The 16,619-nt window shown below is 36.6% G+C and overlaps 1 protein-coding gene across 1 annotated transcript in view; it reads right to left on the bottom strand.

Annotated features, from left to right (window-relative positions):
* LOC132027305 (phospholipid-transporting ATPase ABCA3-like) overlaps positions 1-16,619 on the bottom strand; it is a 174,484-nt gene that overhangs the window by 67,880 nt on the left and 89,985 nt on the right. The window contains exons 17-21 of the mRNA XM_059416057.1: positions 13,592-13,763; positions 12,355-12,649; positions 8,082-8,328; positions 7,738-7,942; positions 6,615-6,834 (exon numbers count right to left, since the gene is read on the bottom strand). Of these exons, the coding sequence (XP_059272040.1) occupies positions 6,615-6,834; positions 7,738-7,942; positions 8,082-8,328; positions 12,355-12,649; positions 13,592-13,763 (1,139 nt within the window). The remainder of the gene's footprint in view (positions 1-6,614; positions 6,835-7,737; positions 7,943-8,081; positions 8,329-12,354; positions 12,650-13,591; positions 13,764-16,619) is intronic.

A 16,619-nucleotide genomic window follows, 5' to 3' on the forward strand; every position in this document is an offset into this window, starting at 1 on the left:
CTTTTTTTTTTTTTTTTTTTTTTTTTTTTTCACTCTATTCCATTTTATTTTTGTATATATATATAAGTTTTGCTTTCTTTTTTTCTTTTTTGGGATTTAGTGTCTTCTAACATAGAGACAAAAATTCACCCAGGAACAAGTGGATCACCTTGCTTTGTCTACCCTGTGAGATTATATTCTCTCTTCTCCTCCTCTTTTTTTTTTTTTCTTTTTTCTTTCGTTTGCTTTTCTGTTTTGGTTTCCAACCACTTTGGATTTGTCTAGTGTGTATGTTGCTTGGGTCACTGTAGATATCTTTGATTCTGCTCATTTGCTAACCCATTCTTCTCTGGGAAAAATGACTGAAAGGATAAATTCAAAACAAAAGAAAGAACCAGAGGTAATGTTCTCTGCCCCATATCTTATGGATGTAAGTAAAATGTCCAGATGGAATGCAGGATTAATAATTAAGTTAATAGCTGGGCTTGAAAAAAGCATAAAAGACAGTATAGAATCTCTAAGTGCAGAAATGATATCAGGCCAAAGTTAAAAATGCTGTAACTGAGAGCATAACAAAAAGCATGGAGCACATGGGGAGTTAGAGAGAAGGGGGTTGGGGTAAACTGGAAGGAGAGGTGAATCATGAGAGACTATGGACTCTGAAAAACAATCTGAAGGGTTTGAAGTGGCGGGGGGCGGGTGGGAGGTCGGGGTACCAGGTGGTGGGTATTATAGAGGGCACAGATTGCATGGAGCACTGGGTGTGATGAAAAAATAATGATACTGTTATGCTGAAAATAAATAAATGAAAAAACTAACAGGGAGCTCAGGCTCCCCTGTTAGTTCTGTCACTCCTGGAATCCTGAGACCACATGGACCTACTTAAAATTCTGCCCTTTTCATCTCCTGAGCTCCCTTCAGGCAGATATGTCTCTCACTAGAGTGAATGAGGCAGAAGAGACCGTAAGTCATCTGGAAGACAGGCTGATGGAAAAGAAGGAAGTTGAGGAAAAGGAAAAGCAACTAATAGCCCATGAACAAAGGCTTTGAGAAATTAATGAAATATACCAATGACAGAATTATTGGGATGCCTGAGGTGGAAGAGAGAGAGAGAGGGCCAGAGGGTATATTTGAGCAAATCATAGTTTAGAGCTTCCCTAATCTGCGGAAGGAAACAGGTATTCATGTCCAAGAAGTAGAGAAGACCCCTCCCAAAGTCAATAAAAATAGATCAACACCCTGACATATAATAGTGAAGCTTGCAAATTTTAGAGAAAAAGAGAATCCTGAGAACATCTCAAGACATGAGTCTCCTTACTTACAGAGGGAAGAACATCAGACTAACATAAGACCTATCCACAGAAACCTGGCAGGGAAGAAAGGGCTGGCATGATATATATTCAGGATACTAAATGAGAAGAAAATGCAGCCAAGAATACTTTATCCAGCAAGGGTGTAATTCAGAATGGAAGAAGAGATAAAGAGCTTCCAGGACAGACAGAAACTGAAAGAATATGTGACCACCAAGACAGCCTTGCAAAAAAATATTAAGGGGGATCCTGTAAGTAAAGAGAGAGCCCAAGAGTAACAGACCAGAAAGAAACAGAAACAATCTACAGAAACAAGGACTTTACAAGCAATACAATGACACTAAATTCCTATCTTTCAATAGTTACTCTGAACATGAATGGACTAAATGCTCCAACCAAAAGACTCATGGTATCAGATTGGATAAAAAAGCAAGACCTACTGATATTCTCTCTGTAAGAGACACATTTTAGACCTAAAGACATCTCCAGACTGAAAGTGAGGGGGTAGAGAACCATTTACCATACTAATGGACCTCAAAAGTAAGATTGGTTAAAAATCCTTATATCAAACAAAATAAAATTTAAACCAAAGACTGTAATAATAGATGAAAAAAGAGACACCATATCATACCTAAAGATTCTGTCTGACAAGAAGATCTAACAATTGTAAATATTTGTGCCCTCAACATGGGAGCAGCCAACTATATAAACTAATTAATAACCAAAGTAAAGAAACACATTGATAATAATATATTAATAGTAGGGGACTTCATCATCACATTCAGAGCAACTGACAGATCTTCTAAGAAGATCAACAAAGAAACAAGCGCTTTGAATGACACACTGACCCAGATGGATTTCACAGATACATACAAACATTCCATCCTAAAACAACAGAATATTCACTCTTTTTGGGTGCACCTGGAACTTTCTCCAGAATAGATCACACACTGGGCCATAAATCAGGTTTTAACTGATACCAAAAGAATGGGATTATTACCTGAATATTTTCAGACCACAATTCTTTGAAACTGGAGCTCAATCACAAGAGGAAATTTGGAAAGAACTCAAATACATAAAGGCTAAAGAGCATCATATTAAAGAATAAATGGGTCAACCAGGAAATTAAAGAAGAATTCTAAAAATTCATGGAAACTAATGAGAATGAAAATACATCTGTTCAAAACCTTTTGGATACAGCAAAGTTGGTCCTAAGAGGGAAATACATTGCTATACAAGCCTCTCAAAAAATTAAAAAAATCCCAAATACACAAGCTAACTTCACACCTAAAGGAGCTGGAGAAAGAACAACAAATAAGACCTAAACCAAGCAGGAGAAGAGAAATAATAAAGTTTAGACCAGAAATCAATGAAATAGAAACCAGAAGAACAGAAGAGATAAACAAAACTAGAAGGTGGTTCTTTCAAAGAATTAATAAGATAAATAAACCTGTAGCCAAATTTATCCAAAAGAAAAGAGAAAGGACTCAAATTAATAAAATCATAAATGAAAGGGGAGGGATCATGACCAACATCAAAGAAATGCCAACAATTTTAAGAACATATTATAAGCAACTATATGCCAAAAAAAATTAGGCACTCTGGAATAAATGGATGCATTTCTAGAAATTTATAAGCTGACAACTGAAACTGGAGGAAATAGAGAATCTGAGTAGACCAATAACCAGCAAGGAAGTTGAATCAGTAATAAAAAACCTCTCAAAAAACAAGAGTCCAGTGCCAGATTGCTTCCCAGGGAAATTCTACCATTTAAAGAATAAATAATACCTATTCTACTGAAGCTGTTTCAAAAAATAGAAATGGATTTTCTATTCAAAAAAATAGAAAACTTCGACACTCTTTCTATGAGACCAGCATTATCTTTATCCCAAACCAGACAAAGATCCCATCCAAAAGGAGAATTACAGACCAATAACCCTGATGAACATGGATGCCAAAATTCTCACCAAGATAAGAGCCAATAGGATCTGACACTACATTATAAGGATTATTTTTTTAAGTTAAGAAAAAAAATAAAATATTATTCACTATGACCAAGTGGCATTTATTCCTAGGATGCAAAGGTGGTGCAACATTTGCAAATCAATTGACATACTGGAGCACATTAATAAAAGAAAAGACAAGAACCATATGATCTTTTCAACTGATGCAGAAAAAGCATTTGACAAAATACACCATCCTTTCTTGATTAAAACTCTCCAAAGTCTAGAGATAGAGGAAACATACCTCAATATCATAAAAACTGTCTATGAAAAGCCCACAGTAAATATCATTCTCAATGGGAAAAAACTGAGAGCTTTTCTCTTAAGGTCAGGAACATGACAGGGATGCCCACTCTCACCACTGCTGTTCAACATAGTATTAGAAATCCTAGCTTCAGCAACCAGACTACAAAAAGAAATTCAAATTGGCAACAAGGAAGTAAAACTCATTCTTCACAGATGACATGATACTCCATGTGGAAAATCCAAAAGATACCACTAAAAATTTGGTAGAACTCAAACAGCAACTCAGCAAGGTGGCAGGATACAAAATCGATGCACAGAAATCAGCTGCATTTCTATACACAATGTAACTGTAGAAAGGGAAATTAAGGAATCAACTCCATTTATAATAGCACCAAAGTCCATAAGATACCTAGGAATAAACCTAACCAAAGAGGTAAAGGATCTATATTCTAAAAACTACAGAACATTTTTGAAAGAAATTGAGGAAGACACAAAAAGATGGAAAAACATTCCATGCTCATGAATTGTAAGAATAAACATTGTGAAAAAGTCTATGCTTCCTAGAGCAACCTACACTTTCAATGCCATCCCTATCAAAATACCATTGACGTTTTTCACAGAGCTGGAACAAACAATCCTAAAATTTGTAGGGAAACAGAAAAAGACCCTGAACTGCCAAGGGAATGTTGAAAAGAAAACCAAAACTGAGGACATCACAATCCCTGACTTCAAGCTTATTACAAAGTTGTGATCATCAAGATAGCCTCGTCTTGGCACAAAAACAGACATATAATCAATGGAACAGAACAGAGAGCCCAGAAATGGACCCTCAACTCTATGATCAACTAATCTTTGACAAAGCAGGAAAGACTATACAATGGAAAAAAGACAGTCTCTTCAATAAATTGTGCTGGGGGAAATTAGACAGCTATATAAAGAAGAATGAAGCTGGACTATTTTCTTTCACCATAAACAGAGATAAACTCTAAATGAATGAAAGACCTAAATGTGAGAAAAGAATCTATCAAAATCCTAGAGGAAGACACAGGCAGCAACGTCTTCTAACTTGGCTGCAGCAACTTCTTTCAAGACTCGCCTCCAAAGACAAATGAAACAAAAGAAAAACTGAACTATTTGGACCTCATCAAGATAAAAACTTATGTACAACAAGGAAACATGAATGGGAAAAGATATTTGCCAATGGCATTGCAGATAAAGGGCTTGTCTCCAAAATCTATAAAGAACTTCTCAAACTCAACACCCAAAAAACAAATAATCCAGTCAAGGAATAGGCAGAGGATATGAACAGACATTTCTCCAAAGACATACAAATGGCCAACAGACACATGAAAAAAATACTCCACATCACTTGTCATCAGGGAAATACAAATCAAATCCACAATGAGATATCACCTTACATTAGTTAGAATGGCTAAAATTAACAACACGGAGAACAACAAATGTTGGTGAGGATGTGGCAAAAGGGGGAATGCAATCCAGTACAGCCACTCTAGAGAAAAGTATGGAGGTTCCTCCAGAAGTAAAAAATAGAGGTTATGACCCACCAGTTGTACTCCTGGGTATTTACCCCATAGATACAGATGCAGTGAAATGAAGGGCACCTGCATCCTAATGTTCATAGCAGCAATGTCCACAATAGACAAAGTGTGGAAGGAGCCAAGATGTCCTTCAACAGATGAATGGATAAAGAAGATGTGGCTTATATATGCAATGGAATTTTACTCAGCCAACAGAAAGGATGAACACCTACCATTTACTTTGACATGGATGGAACTGGAGGGTATTGTGCTAAGTGAAATAAGTCAATCAGAGAATGACAATTATGTGGCTTAACTTATATGTGGAATATAAGAAATTGGGTAGAGGACCAAATGGAAGGGAGGAAAAAATGAATGGGAAGAAATCAGAGAGGGAGACAAACCATGAGAGACTCTGAACTCTGGAAAACACACTGAGGGTTTGTGGAAGGGGAAGTGGGTGGACAACCTGCTAGGAGAAATAGCCTTCAGTTCCACCTGGTGTCAGGGAAAATTTCAAGTTGATCTTGGGGCAAGAGTCCAAAGGTTTAAGTTACTAGGAGAGGAAACATTTAGAAATGAAATACATGCAAGACAAATGGGTAAAAGAGCTTTTAATAGGGCAGACTACTAGTAGAATCTATAGGTCGTATAAAGTGATTGACAATAGTACTATTTCAGAGAATGAGCTCAAGTATTCCCCATATGGAATACTACTACTATTTGGAGAGCTGTGCAAAAGAATAAAAAAGCTATTTCTGGTTCATTCACTAAATTTCATTTTGTGGAAGGCCAAGGCATAAAATTAGGGAATGAGTCTGGAAGCCTCTTTTGGTGGGGTTCTGCCACTTAAGGCAGGGTTGAATAGATGAATGCAGTTCAAAATTCCTGTTTACAAGATATTAGAAAGAGAATCTTCTAAAAACAAATGAATCCTATTTCTGATAATCTCCAGTGGAGTCTGCTTTTCTTTAAATTTCATAATCAGAGAGGGAATATGGGAAATGCCTCTCAGGCCTTAAAGGAATAAACTGGTTTAATGATGACTACATTTGTTGCATAATTTATTATTTCCTTCTGAAGAAAATTCTCCTTAGGAGTGTCAAGATTTTGTGCTTCATTAAATTAGGGAAGTCATACCAGAAAACCTTTCACTCTCATCTCCACACCTTGCTCCAAAGTACTAATGATGATAAAAACTGAAGAACCATGTTCTAAGTGGAGACAGGGGTGGGTGGGATCAGCATACTCGCAACCTCTTTCTCTTTTCCTTCTTTCATGAGGCTAGAGTGATATTGAGTCCAGATCCCTTAAAGCCTTAAATTATCTCTCTTTCTCCCTTTCTCTTCCCCATTTCTTCTCTCCCTCCTTCTCTCATTCAATCTCTATCTCTCACATACCCAAATTTCCAAAAGCACAGATTTTTAGATTCCTGGAAAGTAAGTGTTTAGCAATTAATATTTTTATCCTCAAGCTCTTTTATCCTGATTTATTTAATGCATTTCTTGAATAAAGTGAAAATTTTGTAAAGTCCTTACCATATTGTTGTCTTATGACGTAAACGCTGATACTGAAAATAGTTGAAAAGTAGTTAAAGAGGGTGAGCTTGATGTAGGCAGCAGTACTACTAGAAAACAGGAAGCTTCCAAGATACATGAGAGGTACAACAGACCAACCATACAGCATAAAGATCATCATTGTGTCCAGAAAGTTGTAATTTGCAACAAATGCATCCAATCCGCAGTATGTGAACACTCCCTGAGACACAGAGTGCAGAGGTAAGTGCAAGGTGAAGGACAGTGGGCAATAAGTCAAGCCAGAAAACCTAGAAAAAACAGCAAGCCCTGCCTTCATTAGGAGATAGAACTATTCATTACTTCAATCACTTAACCCATTAAAAAAATAAAAGCCTTAGCTTATGAGCCTGAAGTGAACTATTTCTTCCCCAGTACCTCTTTTACATAAAGAAACTTTATCTATTTTTTTAAAAAGACTATTTATATGGGAGAGAGTACACATGAGCAAGAGTGGGGGTGTGGAGGGGCAGAGGCAGAGGGAGAAGCAGGTTCCTCACTGAGCAGGGAGCTGGAGTCAAGCCTCCATCCCAAGATCCAGAGATCATGATCTGAGCTGAAGGCAGATGCTTAACTGATGGGGCTACCCAGGTGCCCCAGAAATTTACCTCTTTTATTCATGTGTTCACCCCTTGAAACTATATAGCTGCTTTCTCTCTCCCTCACCCTCAAATATGCATCAAAACAAAAGAAGTTGCAAAGTTCACCAATGAGCAAAATCATTACATTAAAAGATGTAATACCATCCTTGCTTGCTCTTTATAGCATATCCTCAGGATCTAAAATTGGATCTCTGAGTAAAAACTAGCTCTGTTTTGCAGATGGAGCCAGCTTGGGTTTTGGGACAAGGCTGGGACATGTTGAACAGCTACATGGGAAGACTTTTCAAAGAAATATGTTTTCTCTGGTTAAAAAAATATGAAGGAGAACATTTCCATAATGAGGTTTCCACAATATATTCTCTGGCATAATAAGCCAGTTTCATTTCATAATAAGCCAGTTTTATTTTAGGATACAAATTATTGAATAGGAATTTCCTAGGTTGACATAGGACAATAAGCCTTCATGCAACATCAGTAACACTCACCAGTAGTAAGAAGCAGAGAATGCAGAAGCAGATGAGATCCCACAGAAAAGCAGAGAGCCAATAAGTAAGCACAGATACCCCACTCACAAACTGGATGTGTTTTGCTCTAGTGGTTCTCTCCATCACTGTCTGAAGGCCAAAGTTACCAACCACAATAGCCATGCCAAAAGCCAAACATATTACTATTTGTAATCCATTTGTAGGTCTACAGAGGATGAAATAAATGAAAGAAATTATGAAATATAAGTAGAAAATGATGATTTAATATCTATTTTTAAATGCACATGGCCAGATAACAAGGAATTATTAAGGATCAATTACAGTAACAGGAAAATCATACATACATTATGATGTGACCATGAAGTGGGAGAGGTTGAGGCTTGTTGGAGGTTCTGATGGAAGCATTGAGGCCAGAAAGTGACATAAAAAGAACATTGTCTAACACTGCCAGTGATGTTGCAGCTGAATGGTATGCCTCATTATTGAACAAAATAGTAAGTATCATTTTGTTTTTTTCAACCTCAATGGAAAGTGCAATAATGGAGAAGTCACGAAACTCTTTGTTTTCCATTATATGTTTTGTTACTTTACCTAGAATAAAAGAAGAAATTGATCAGTAAGTCAACATGTAATAAATCACCTACTTAAGTTGGAGAGGAGAAAAAAGATTTTTCCTTGTATCTCTTCCCTTTCTAGCTTCCCACAATGGTTATTTCAAATCTTTGTTTCTCCTCAAGAATTCCACTCCATCACTAATCCATATAATAATCTCACCACATAGACTATAACTTGAAAAAACAGTAAATTACTAAGAATGTCTTGTTCTATTCTTGTCTAAAACAGACATGGGATGTTTGACATTATGCATTTGTCAATACTCATAGAATGTCAAAGCACAAAAAGAATTTTAATGTAAACTGTGGACTTTCAGTTAATAGAAGTATCAATGTTGTTTCATTCATTTAAAGAAATGCACTACACTCAAGTCAGTTGTTATTAATAGGGGAAACTGGAGGGTTGGGATATGGAAACTTTCTGTATTATCTGTTCAACACTTCTGTTCACCAGAAACTAGCACTTTAAAAAAGTATCTATGTATTTTGCTTACACCCTACTGTTGTGTTTGAGTCACTTTTCCTTTCAGTGCAGTCATCAGCATGGACTCTCTACCTGCTATGGGCTGTGCTTATTCTCTGTGGTGTTAGTGGACTCCAAGGAGGTCAGGTCTGAGGGGGTATGCCAGCTGGCTAACTTGGGAGCAAAGAGATGGCATTAGGAAAATTAATGCTGGGCCACTAGTCCTATGCTGGATATCCTGAAGCACTATGGAAGCTGGAGGCTACACACCAGGGCTGCTGGGGCTGAGGTTGGGCAAGACTGGGCCTGGCAAGTGCTGACAGCTGTGAGTATGTGGCATGTGCCCATGGCTGGAGGCACATGGCTAGGCGCTGTTACACATGTGTATGGCACGCTATATCAGCTGTGTACCCAGCAGCTGGTTGGAGTGCATGCATGGTTTTAACAAAATTTACCTTGAGCTCAGAGCCTAGGCTAGGAAGCTTGGAGTGGGCTAGTCTTCAGGAGAACTCAGGGTGTGAGGCACTGCTAGCAGGTAAGGTAGCAAGTGTCTGTGCAGCCCCCTGATGCTTTCAGGTGGCTCTGTGTTCATGCTGGAGGGCAGGGGAGAAAACAGCGCCTGTCAGTTCCCTCATTTTTAAAGTTCTCCAACACACTCCAAAATCAGTATGAAATGCTATGTAAACTGACATTTTTATGTTGCCCCTCCATGCAGGTTGCTATCTCTTTAAGGGTGGTGACCAAGGTATGACTCAACCTTCTAGCTCACCCAGTGCTTAGTCAACAGACTTTTGAAGTGCCACTCCAAGGACCACTGTTTTCATAAACTTATGCAATTCAGCCCTTCTGGCTTTTAAAGCCCAATGTTATGGGAGGAGTCTTCCCCATGTGAGCGCCATGGTGTGAGGGTTCTCCACCTTCTCTGCCCATATTGCTCCCTCTCTGTTGCAGGCAGCCTCCCTCTGCCTTTCCGATCTTTCCAACCCTTCAGTTGCAGCTTCTTTATATTTACTTGTGCAGTTTGTTCTGCCAGTCTTTGGATTGCTCCTTGGTTCTTTGACTTGGTTGTAGACAATGTCTAGCTGAAAATGTGGGATGGGGTCCTCATACTCTGCCATCTTCCACTTTTTTTTTTCTCTCAGTCATGCTTTTCAACTACAAAATCTCTGGTTTTTTTTTTTTTAATTATTTATGAATATTCTCTTTGTGGAAACATAGTGACTATACTTTTCTTTAATTCTTTAAACATATTTCCTTTAGTATTTTGAAAATATTTGTAGTAGCTGTAATATTTGTAATAGTCTTTGTCTATTAAATTCAACATCTGGCCTCCCTCAAGGACAGCTAGTGGCTTCAGCACCCTTCCCCACCATGGGTCATATGGTTGTTTTTTTATGTATTAGCTTTCTGGGACTTCCATAAGAATGCACCACATAATAAGTGGCTTAAATAACAGAAATTTATTTGCCCTCAGTTCTAGAGGCTAGAAGTCCAAGTCAAGTTGTCGGCAGGGTTGGTTTCGTCTGAAGGCCTTTTCTCCTTGGTTTGTAGATGGCTGTCTTCTCACTGTGTCTTCATATGGTCTTTCTTCTGAGTATGCATGTCTGTTCCTAATCTGCATTTGTTATAAGGATACCAGTCATATTGGATTAGGACCCACCCTAAGTAAGTCTTATATTACTTCTTTAAAGAAACTATATCTAAATATAGTCACATTCTGAGATACTGGGGGTAGGATTTCAACTTATGAATTTTGAAGGAACACAATTCAGCCCATAGTTCTTTCCTTTCTGTGTTATTATTTTTGTGGAAACTGGACATTTAAGATGATGATATCTGAACTCCCCTTCCCATCTCTTGTTTGCTATTATTGCCTTTTTTTTTTTTAAACTTGTTGCTGCTCATTTGGTTCTTAACTTATGTGGATCAATTCTATAGATTCTGTACTGTATAGTGTGCAGTTACTTACTTCTCTGACAGACTTTAAAAATTCTGGCTTTTATTTTTAAAACAAGTTCCTAGGAGTCATTCTGGGTCAGTTTAATTTAGTAATCAATTAAAATATTTCTTTAAATGCCTAGTACCAGTAAGTCCTCCATTATTTGCCAAATGGATCTGTGTATAAAGGCACACGTCAAATTTAAGACAGTTTACAAGTCAGCCTCAACTTTTACTTCTTGTTTGACCAGGTCTCAACATCAAATTAGAGTTTTCTGACTGGAGTCTTCTTCCTTAGGTCATTTCTGGTCATACACAGTACTATTCTGAGCCTTCTATATACTCAGGAATATCAGAACTTTTAAAAGTTCATTTTGGTTCTCTAGCTCTCCAGGGATTCCTTCAAAGTTCATTTTTGGCCAGGCTCTTGTTGCTCAACTAAAATCACAACCTTAGCCAACTGTGATGATGTTACCAGCAGATTGTTACTGTTTTTATTAATGCTCTGTGGATAGGGATTTTTCCAAAAAAGCTGAGCCCTGATTCAAATCCAAGAGCAACAATTCCCTGGGAATGGAGTTTTTTTCAGGACTTCTTATTTTAATTAAATTACTGACAGTGCTCTAGAGATGGGGCTTTTAACACCGCTCTAAATAGATCAGCTCTTTCAATCAACCTCAAGGCTTTTCCTGGTTACCATTTCATTGAGTTGAGGAAGGAGAGTGATAGGAATAGTTCTAAGTTAAAATGCCACAGACCTTACTCTTTTTAAAGAGGTTTGGTAGTTTTTTTTTGTTGTTCTTGTTGTTTCTTATTTGTTTGTTTTTTGTTTTTAGAATAGACACATTTTAGTTTGTTCTGTGTTTTGGTTAATTTCCAGTGTTCTTAATTGGCTGATTTATAAAACTGTTTTTGAAGTATCTTTGTTGCTTTTGTGAGAGAAGGAGTTCATTCCATCATACCAAAAGATTCAAAATTTCCATTCACTAGATTTTTGGGTAATTTTCTACAAAGGAATAGATACAAATAAGCTACATAAAGGGCTTGCTTTTATCACTAAGAAAGATAATGCAGAGAAAGTGTTTAGTATGGTTTTTACCAAAGCTAAGCATTGAAAAAATTAAATATAACTATTTACACTACTCTTTAAAAGTTAGTTCTGAGGAGACAATCTATTAAGTATTCTACCCCTTGTTTTTAAAAAATGAACATAGTATACAGAAGGGCAAACTTCAGATCATGGAATCATTTCACTTTGAGAGCCTAGAGAAACATTTTTGTATCTTGATCAGAATAAAAATTGTGTGCTAAATTTCTCACAGTATTGTGGCTCTTTAACTCATCCACTGAAAGATGATGCAATTAGCTGAAAGACAACCTAGAGCCAAATGTCTCCATTAGTTATTAACTTTTGTGGCCAGTTGTCTTGAAGTATACTTTTTTGTTTCTTGCTTCTGATTTAGCTGCCTCTAAGATACTGGTAATTAGTAGGAAAAGAAAGAAATGGGTAGCTAAATAGCATAGTTAAGTCCCTTCTTTCTAAGTAATACAAATGGATCTTCATATAGCAGCAGTCTCTTTTTTTTCCCCTATGGGTCTTACCTTGGACTTCCCAAAGTTCTTGATTGTTACGTTTTAGAAAAATCTTAAGGTTATTTATGAAATTCAGAGCCAAATCAGAATTCCCTGAAACTGAGTAAGGCACAATTGTTTGACCATATTGACTCAAGTCCAGTTCTCTTGTGGGAAGGTCAGAATGCGGGTATGTAGTTTTTAAGAGATATGCAGTAAAAACCAAAATTACTAATATCTGTAGCAACATCAACTTCCAATTGCGCCAAGTGAATAGTGCTCTCTTTATAAACATGGAATAAAATTGCTGGCAGTAAAGTGAAAACTAAAAAGAGGAGAGAAACATATCATTACAATGGGTAGTGACCCAAGTAGGAAATTCATAGTGAAACCCATTAATATAAATGCTCCAGATTTTATCACACTAGATATACACATATAATACAAATTTATCCTTTAGCCCAAGAAAATAAATAAGATAGTATAAAATTTTATTTGTGTACAGTATTAAGGGAAAGGATTCATATCTAGTTTCTGATCTAACTACATTGAAAACCTTATCAAGTTTATTTTATTCATTAATATACTTGTAGTCTTTCCGATCAGAAAAACAAAATTGTATTTCTTTTATTTGATATTAAACCATAATCTATTTGTCAGTTTTAAAGGCAAATATACCCATGAAACTTGTATGTAACTACTATACTTTGTTAAGATTTGATATACAAACTATGGTTCATCATGAAAAAAATGCCCTTAATCCACTCAACCAATATCTTCTGATTGTAACAGTCATAATTTTGGGTCTTGTCTTAGAACTGAACAAAGGGGAAATTTATAAGAAAATAAAATGAGGGGCGCCTGGGTGGCTCAGTGGGTTAAATGTCTGCCTTTGGCTCGGGTCATGATCTCAGAGTCCTGTGATTGAGCCCCACACCCGGCTCCCTCCTAGGCAGGGAGCCTGCTTCCCCTTCTCTCTCTCCGTCTTGCTTCTCTGCCCCTTTTTAATCTCTGTCTGTCAAATAAATAAATAAAAATCTTTAAAGGGAAATAAAAGAGAACTTTTCAAAGTGATTCTGAGAATTAATGGTGAAAGTAGCATCTGTGATCTTTATCCAGAACCCATTTCTCCTGCATCAGGAAATTATTGGGGGTTTCTATCTGGCTTGATGTTCCAAATACCTTTTAAGTTCAAATATTTAAAAAATTACATATATTATACCCAAGCCAAACATACTAGGTTTACATTCTTAGTGAATTTGCTCACCCCAGTATTAAATTTAATAGCAGCAATTTCATTCAATCTAGAAAAAACAGCTCTCTTGTGATATCTGGATATATTCATATTCCACTTCATGTCTTGTCCTTTTTTTTGGCCCTTTAAGGAAGTAGCATGGGTATCCTGAATATCCATATGGGAACCTGCCAGGTTATTGACCCTACAAACACACATAGACAACAAAAAGCACAAAACATTTCATTTTGACTATAGTCTCAATCTGTTTTATTTAGGGAAAGTCAAACAAGGTTCCAAATTTGGAAGACTCCTTGATCTTTCTCATTGATTGTAAGGTGTATTGTATAGAGGCAGTATGATAAACCAATAAACCAGAGGGCTGCTGAAATTCCACAGCAAAGTTTATATCATTCTGAGACAACATGAGAAAAGCAATTACAATATTGTATATTTCATAAGCTGAACTTATTTAATTTAAAACTTACCTCTAGTCAAAGATAATAACTTTCCTTTGGGGGTTAAATGTTCTTTGTTTTGTGAAATGATGGAGACATTTATATAATAGCAGGGTCAGTGGTGGGTTTTTTTTTTTTTAAGTCCCTACATTTCCTACTACTGCCTATGTCTAAAACTGGCTCTTTGTGTATGGATACTTGAAAGAGGTGAAGAGCTATAAAGGAATAATCATAATCTAAGGAGAAAAATTCTAAGAAAAAAAATGAACGAAACAATATATCACAGTATATTGAGAGACAGGAAAGATTAATTACCTTGGTCAAAGTGGTAAAACCCTTAGTAGAAAATATATGATTTGAAAGGTGTATTTTTTTCTTTTTCTTTTTAAGAAAGATTTTTATTTATTTGTGGGTGTCTTTTTGTGTCTGTGTGTGTGTGTGTGAGAGAGAGAGAGAGAGAGCGCACACAAACAGGAGAAGGGGCAGGAGAAGCAGGCAAGGAGCCCAATGTGTGACTCAATCCTAGGACCCTGGGATCATGACCTGAACTGAAGGCAGATGCTTAACCTACTGAGCCACCCAGGTGCCCCAAGTATATCATCTAAACTACAGAATTATCAAAATCTTTTTAATACCTCCCTGTTAGCATTTGTATGAAAAAGAACATTAATAAATTCTCAACTATAACTACCAAAAGCCATGAGCAGATCGATAAGACTTCTATACCTTAAAAAAACTGTGCATTAAATACATATTTTAAAACCTGCTTTAAGATATTCTTTAGCATATTTTTTGACTGATACTAAAAGTCTGAGGACTATTGTACTTTTAAAATATAATCATTAAATATTTTTTCTTTCATCTTTCTTAAGTTTTCTTTTTATATTTTATTTATTGGTAATAAATTTCCATTGGGAAAACATTAGAGATTATAAATAAGTGTAAGGCAAAATATTCCTATGACCTAGAGATAGTACTGATATTTTCCACATACCTTTATAAAAAGGGACAAATATACACTCTCTTAAAAGTGGCAAATGGATTATGCTTAATCCATTTGTTTTCTTTTTTATCTTCTTACTTTCCAGATTTTACCCCAGCTTTTTGAAGTATGATTGAGAAATAAAAATTATATGCTTAAGGTATAGAACACAATACTTTGTTATATGTATATATTATAAAATGATTACCATAATCAAGCAAATTAACATATCCATTGTTGCACATAGTAACTTTTTTGTGGTAGGAATACTTGAGATTTACTCTTTCATCAAATTTCAAATTTACAAAGTATTATTAAGTATAGTCACCATGCAGTACTTGTGATGACCAGTAGGTCTCCAAAACTTACTCATAACTGAAAGTTTGTACCCTTTAACGAACTTTTCTCACTTTCCCTCCTCCTTGCACCTAGGAACCACCATTCTATTCTTTGTTCAACTTTTTTAAGACTCCACACAGAAGTGAGATCATGCAGTTTTCATCTTTCTGTCTGGCTTACTTCACTTAGCCGAATGTCCTCCAGAGGGCCCAGAAATAAACATACACTTATCTGGTTAATTAAACTTCAACAAAGGAGACAGGAATATACAATATATTCTGTCTTTTCAATAAATGGTGTCAGGAAAACTAGATAGCTACATACAAAGAATGCAACTGGACCAGTTTCTTACACCATACACAAAAATAAACTCAAAATGGATTAAAGACTTAAATTTGAGACCTGAAGCCATAAAATAAAACAGGCAGTCATCACTTGGACATTGGTCTTAGAACATAATTGTGGATATATCTCCTGAGGCCAGGAAAACAAAACCAAAAATAAATTGTTGGTACTAAACAAAAATAAAAAGCTTCTGCACAGCAAAGGAAGCCATCAACACAACAAAAAGGCAACCTAGTGAATGGGAAAAGATAATTGTAAATGACAAATCTATTAAGTCTTTATATGGAAAATACATAAAGAACTTACATAACTCAATATGCATGCGAGCGCGCGCGCACACACACACACACAGTCAGATTAAAAAATAAACAGATGAGAGGCACCTGGGTGGCTCAGTGGGTTAAGCCTCTAACTTCGGCTCAGATCATGATCTCAAGGTCCTGAGACTGGGTCCCATATCGGGCTCTCTGCTCAGCAGGGGGCCTGCTTCCCCTCCTCTCTCTGCCTGCCTCTCTGCCTACTCGTGATCTCTCTCTCTCAAATAAATAAATAAAATCTTAAAAAAAATAAACAAATGAGAGAAGAGGCAAGATAGCAGAGGAGTAGGGAGTCTTGTTCAACTGGTCCCTTGAATTTAGCTGGATATCTACTAAACCATTCTGTATACCCAAGAAATCAGCCTGAAATGTAAGACTATATATCTGGATCTCTACAAACAGAAAAACACCACCTGTCTCGAGTAGGAAAGGCTGAGTCATAAATCTGTAGGATAGATAGTGGAAGAAAAACAGAAGGGGGAGGGAGCCTCCATAAGCTGGCACCTGAAAAGTGATATAACTCCAGAGGGCAAAAGTGTCCTGTGCCTGGAGGAGGCAAAAATTTGCAGAGCAGTAGTGGCAGGGAAAGTAGAGCAGTGCCCTAGACAGAATCCAGGACA

This window comes from Mustela nigripes, chromosome 11 (genome assembly GCF_022355385.1).
Source record: "Mustela nigripes isolate SB6536 chromosome 11, MUSNIG.SB6536, whole genome shotgun sequence".
Classification (NCBI taxonomy): domain Eukaryota; kingdom Metazoa; phylum Chordata; class Mammalia; order Carnivora; family Mustelidae; genus Mustela; species Mustela nigripes.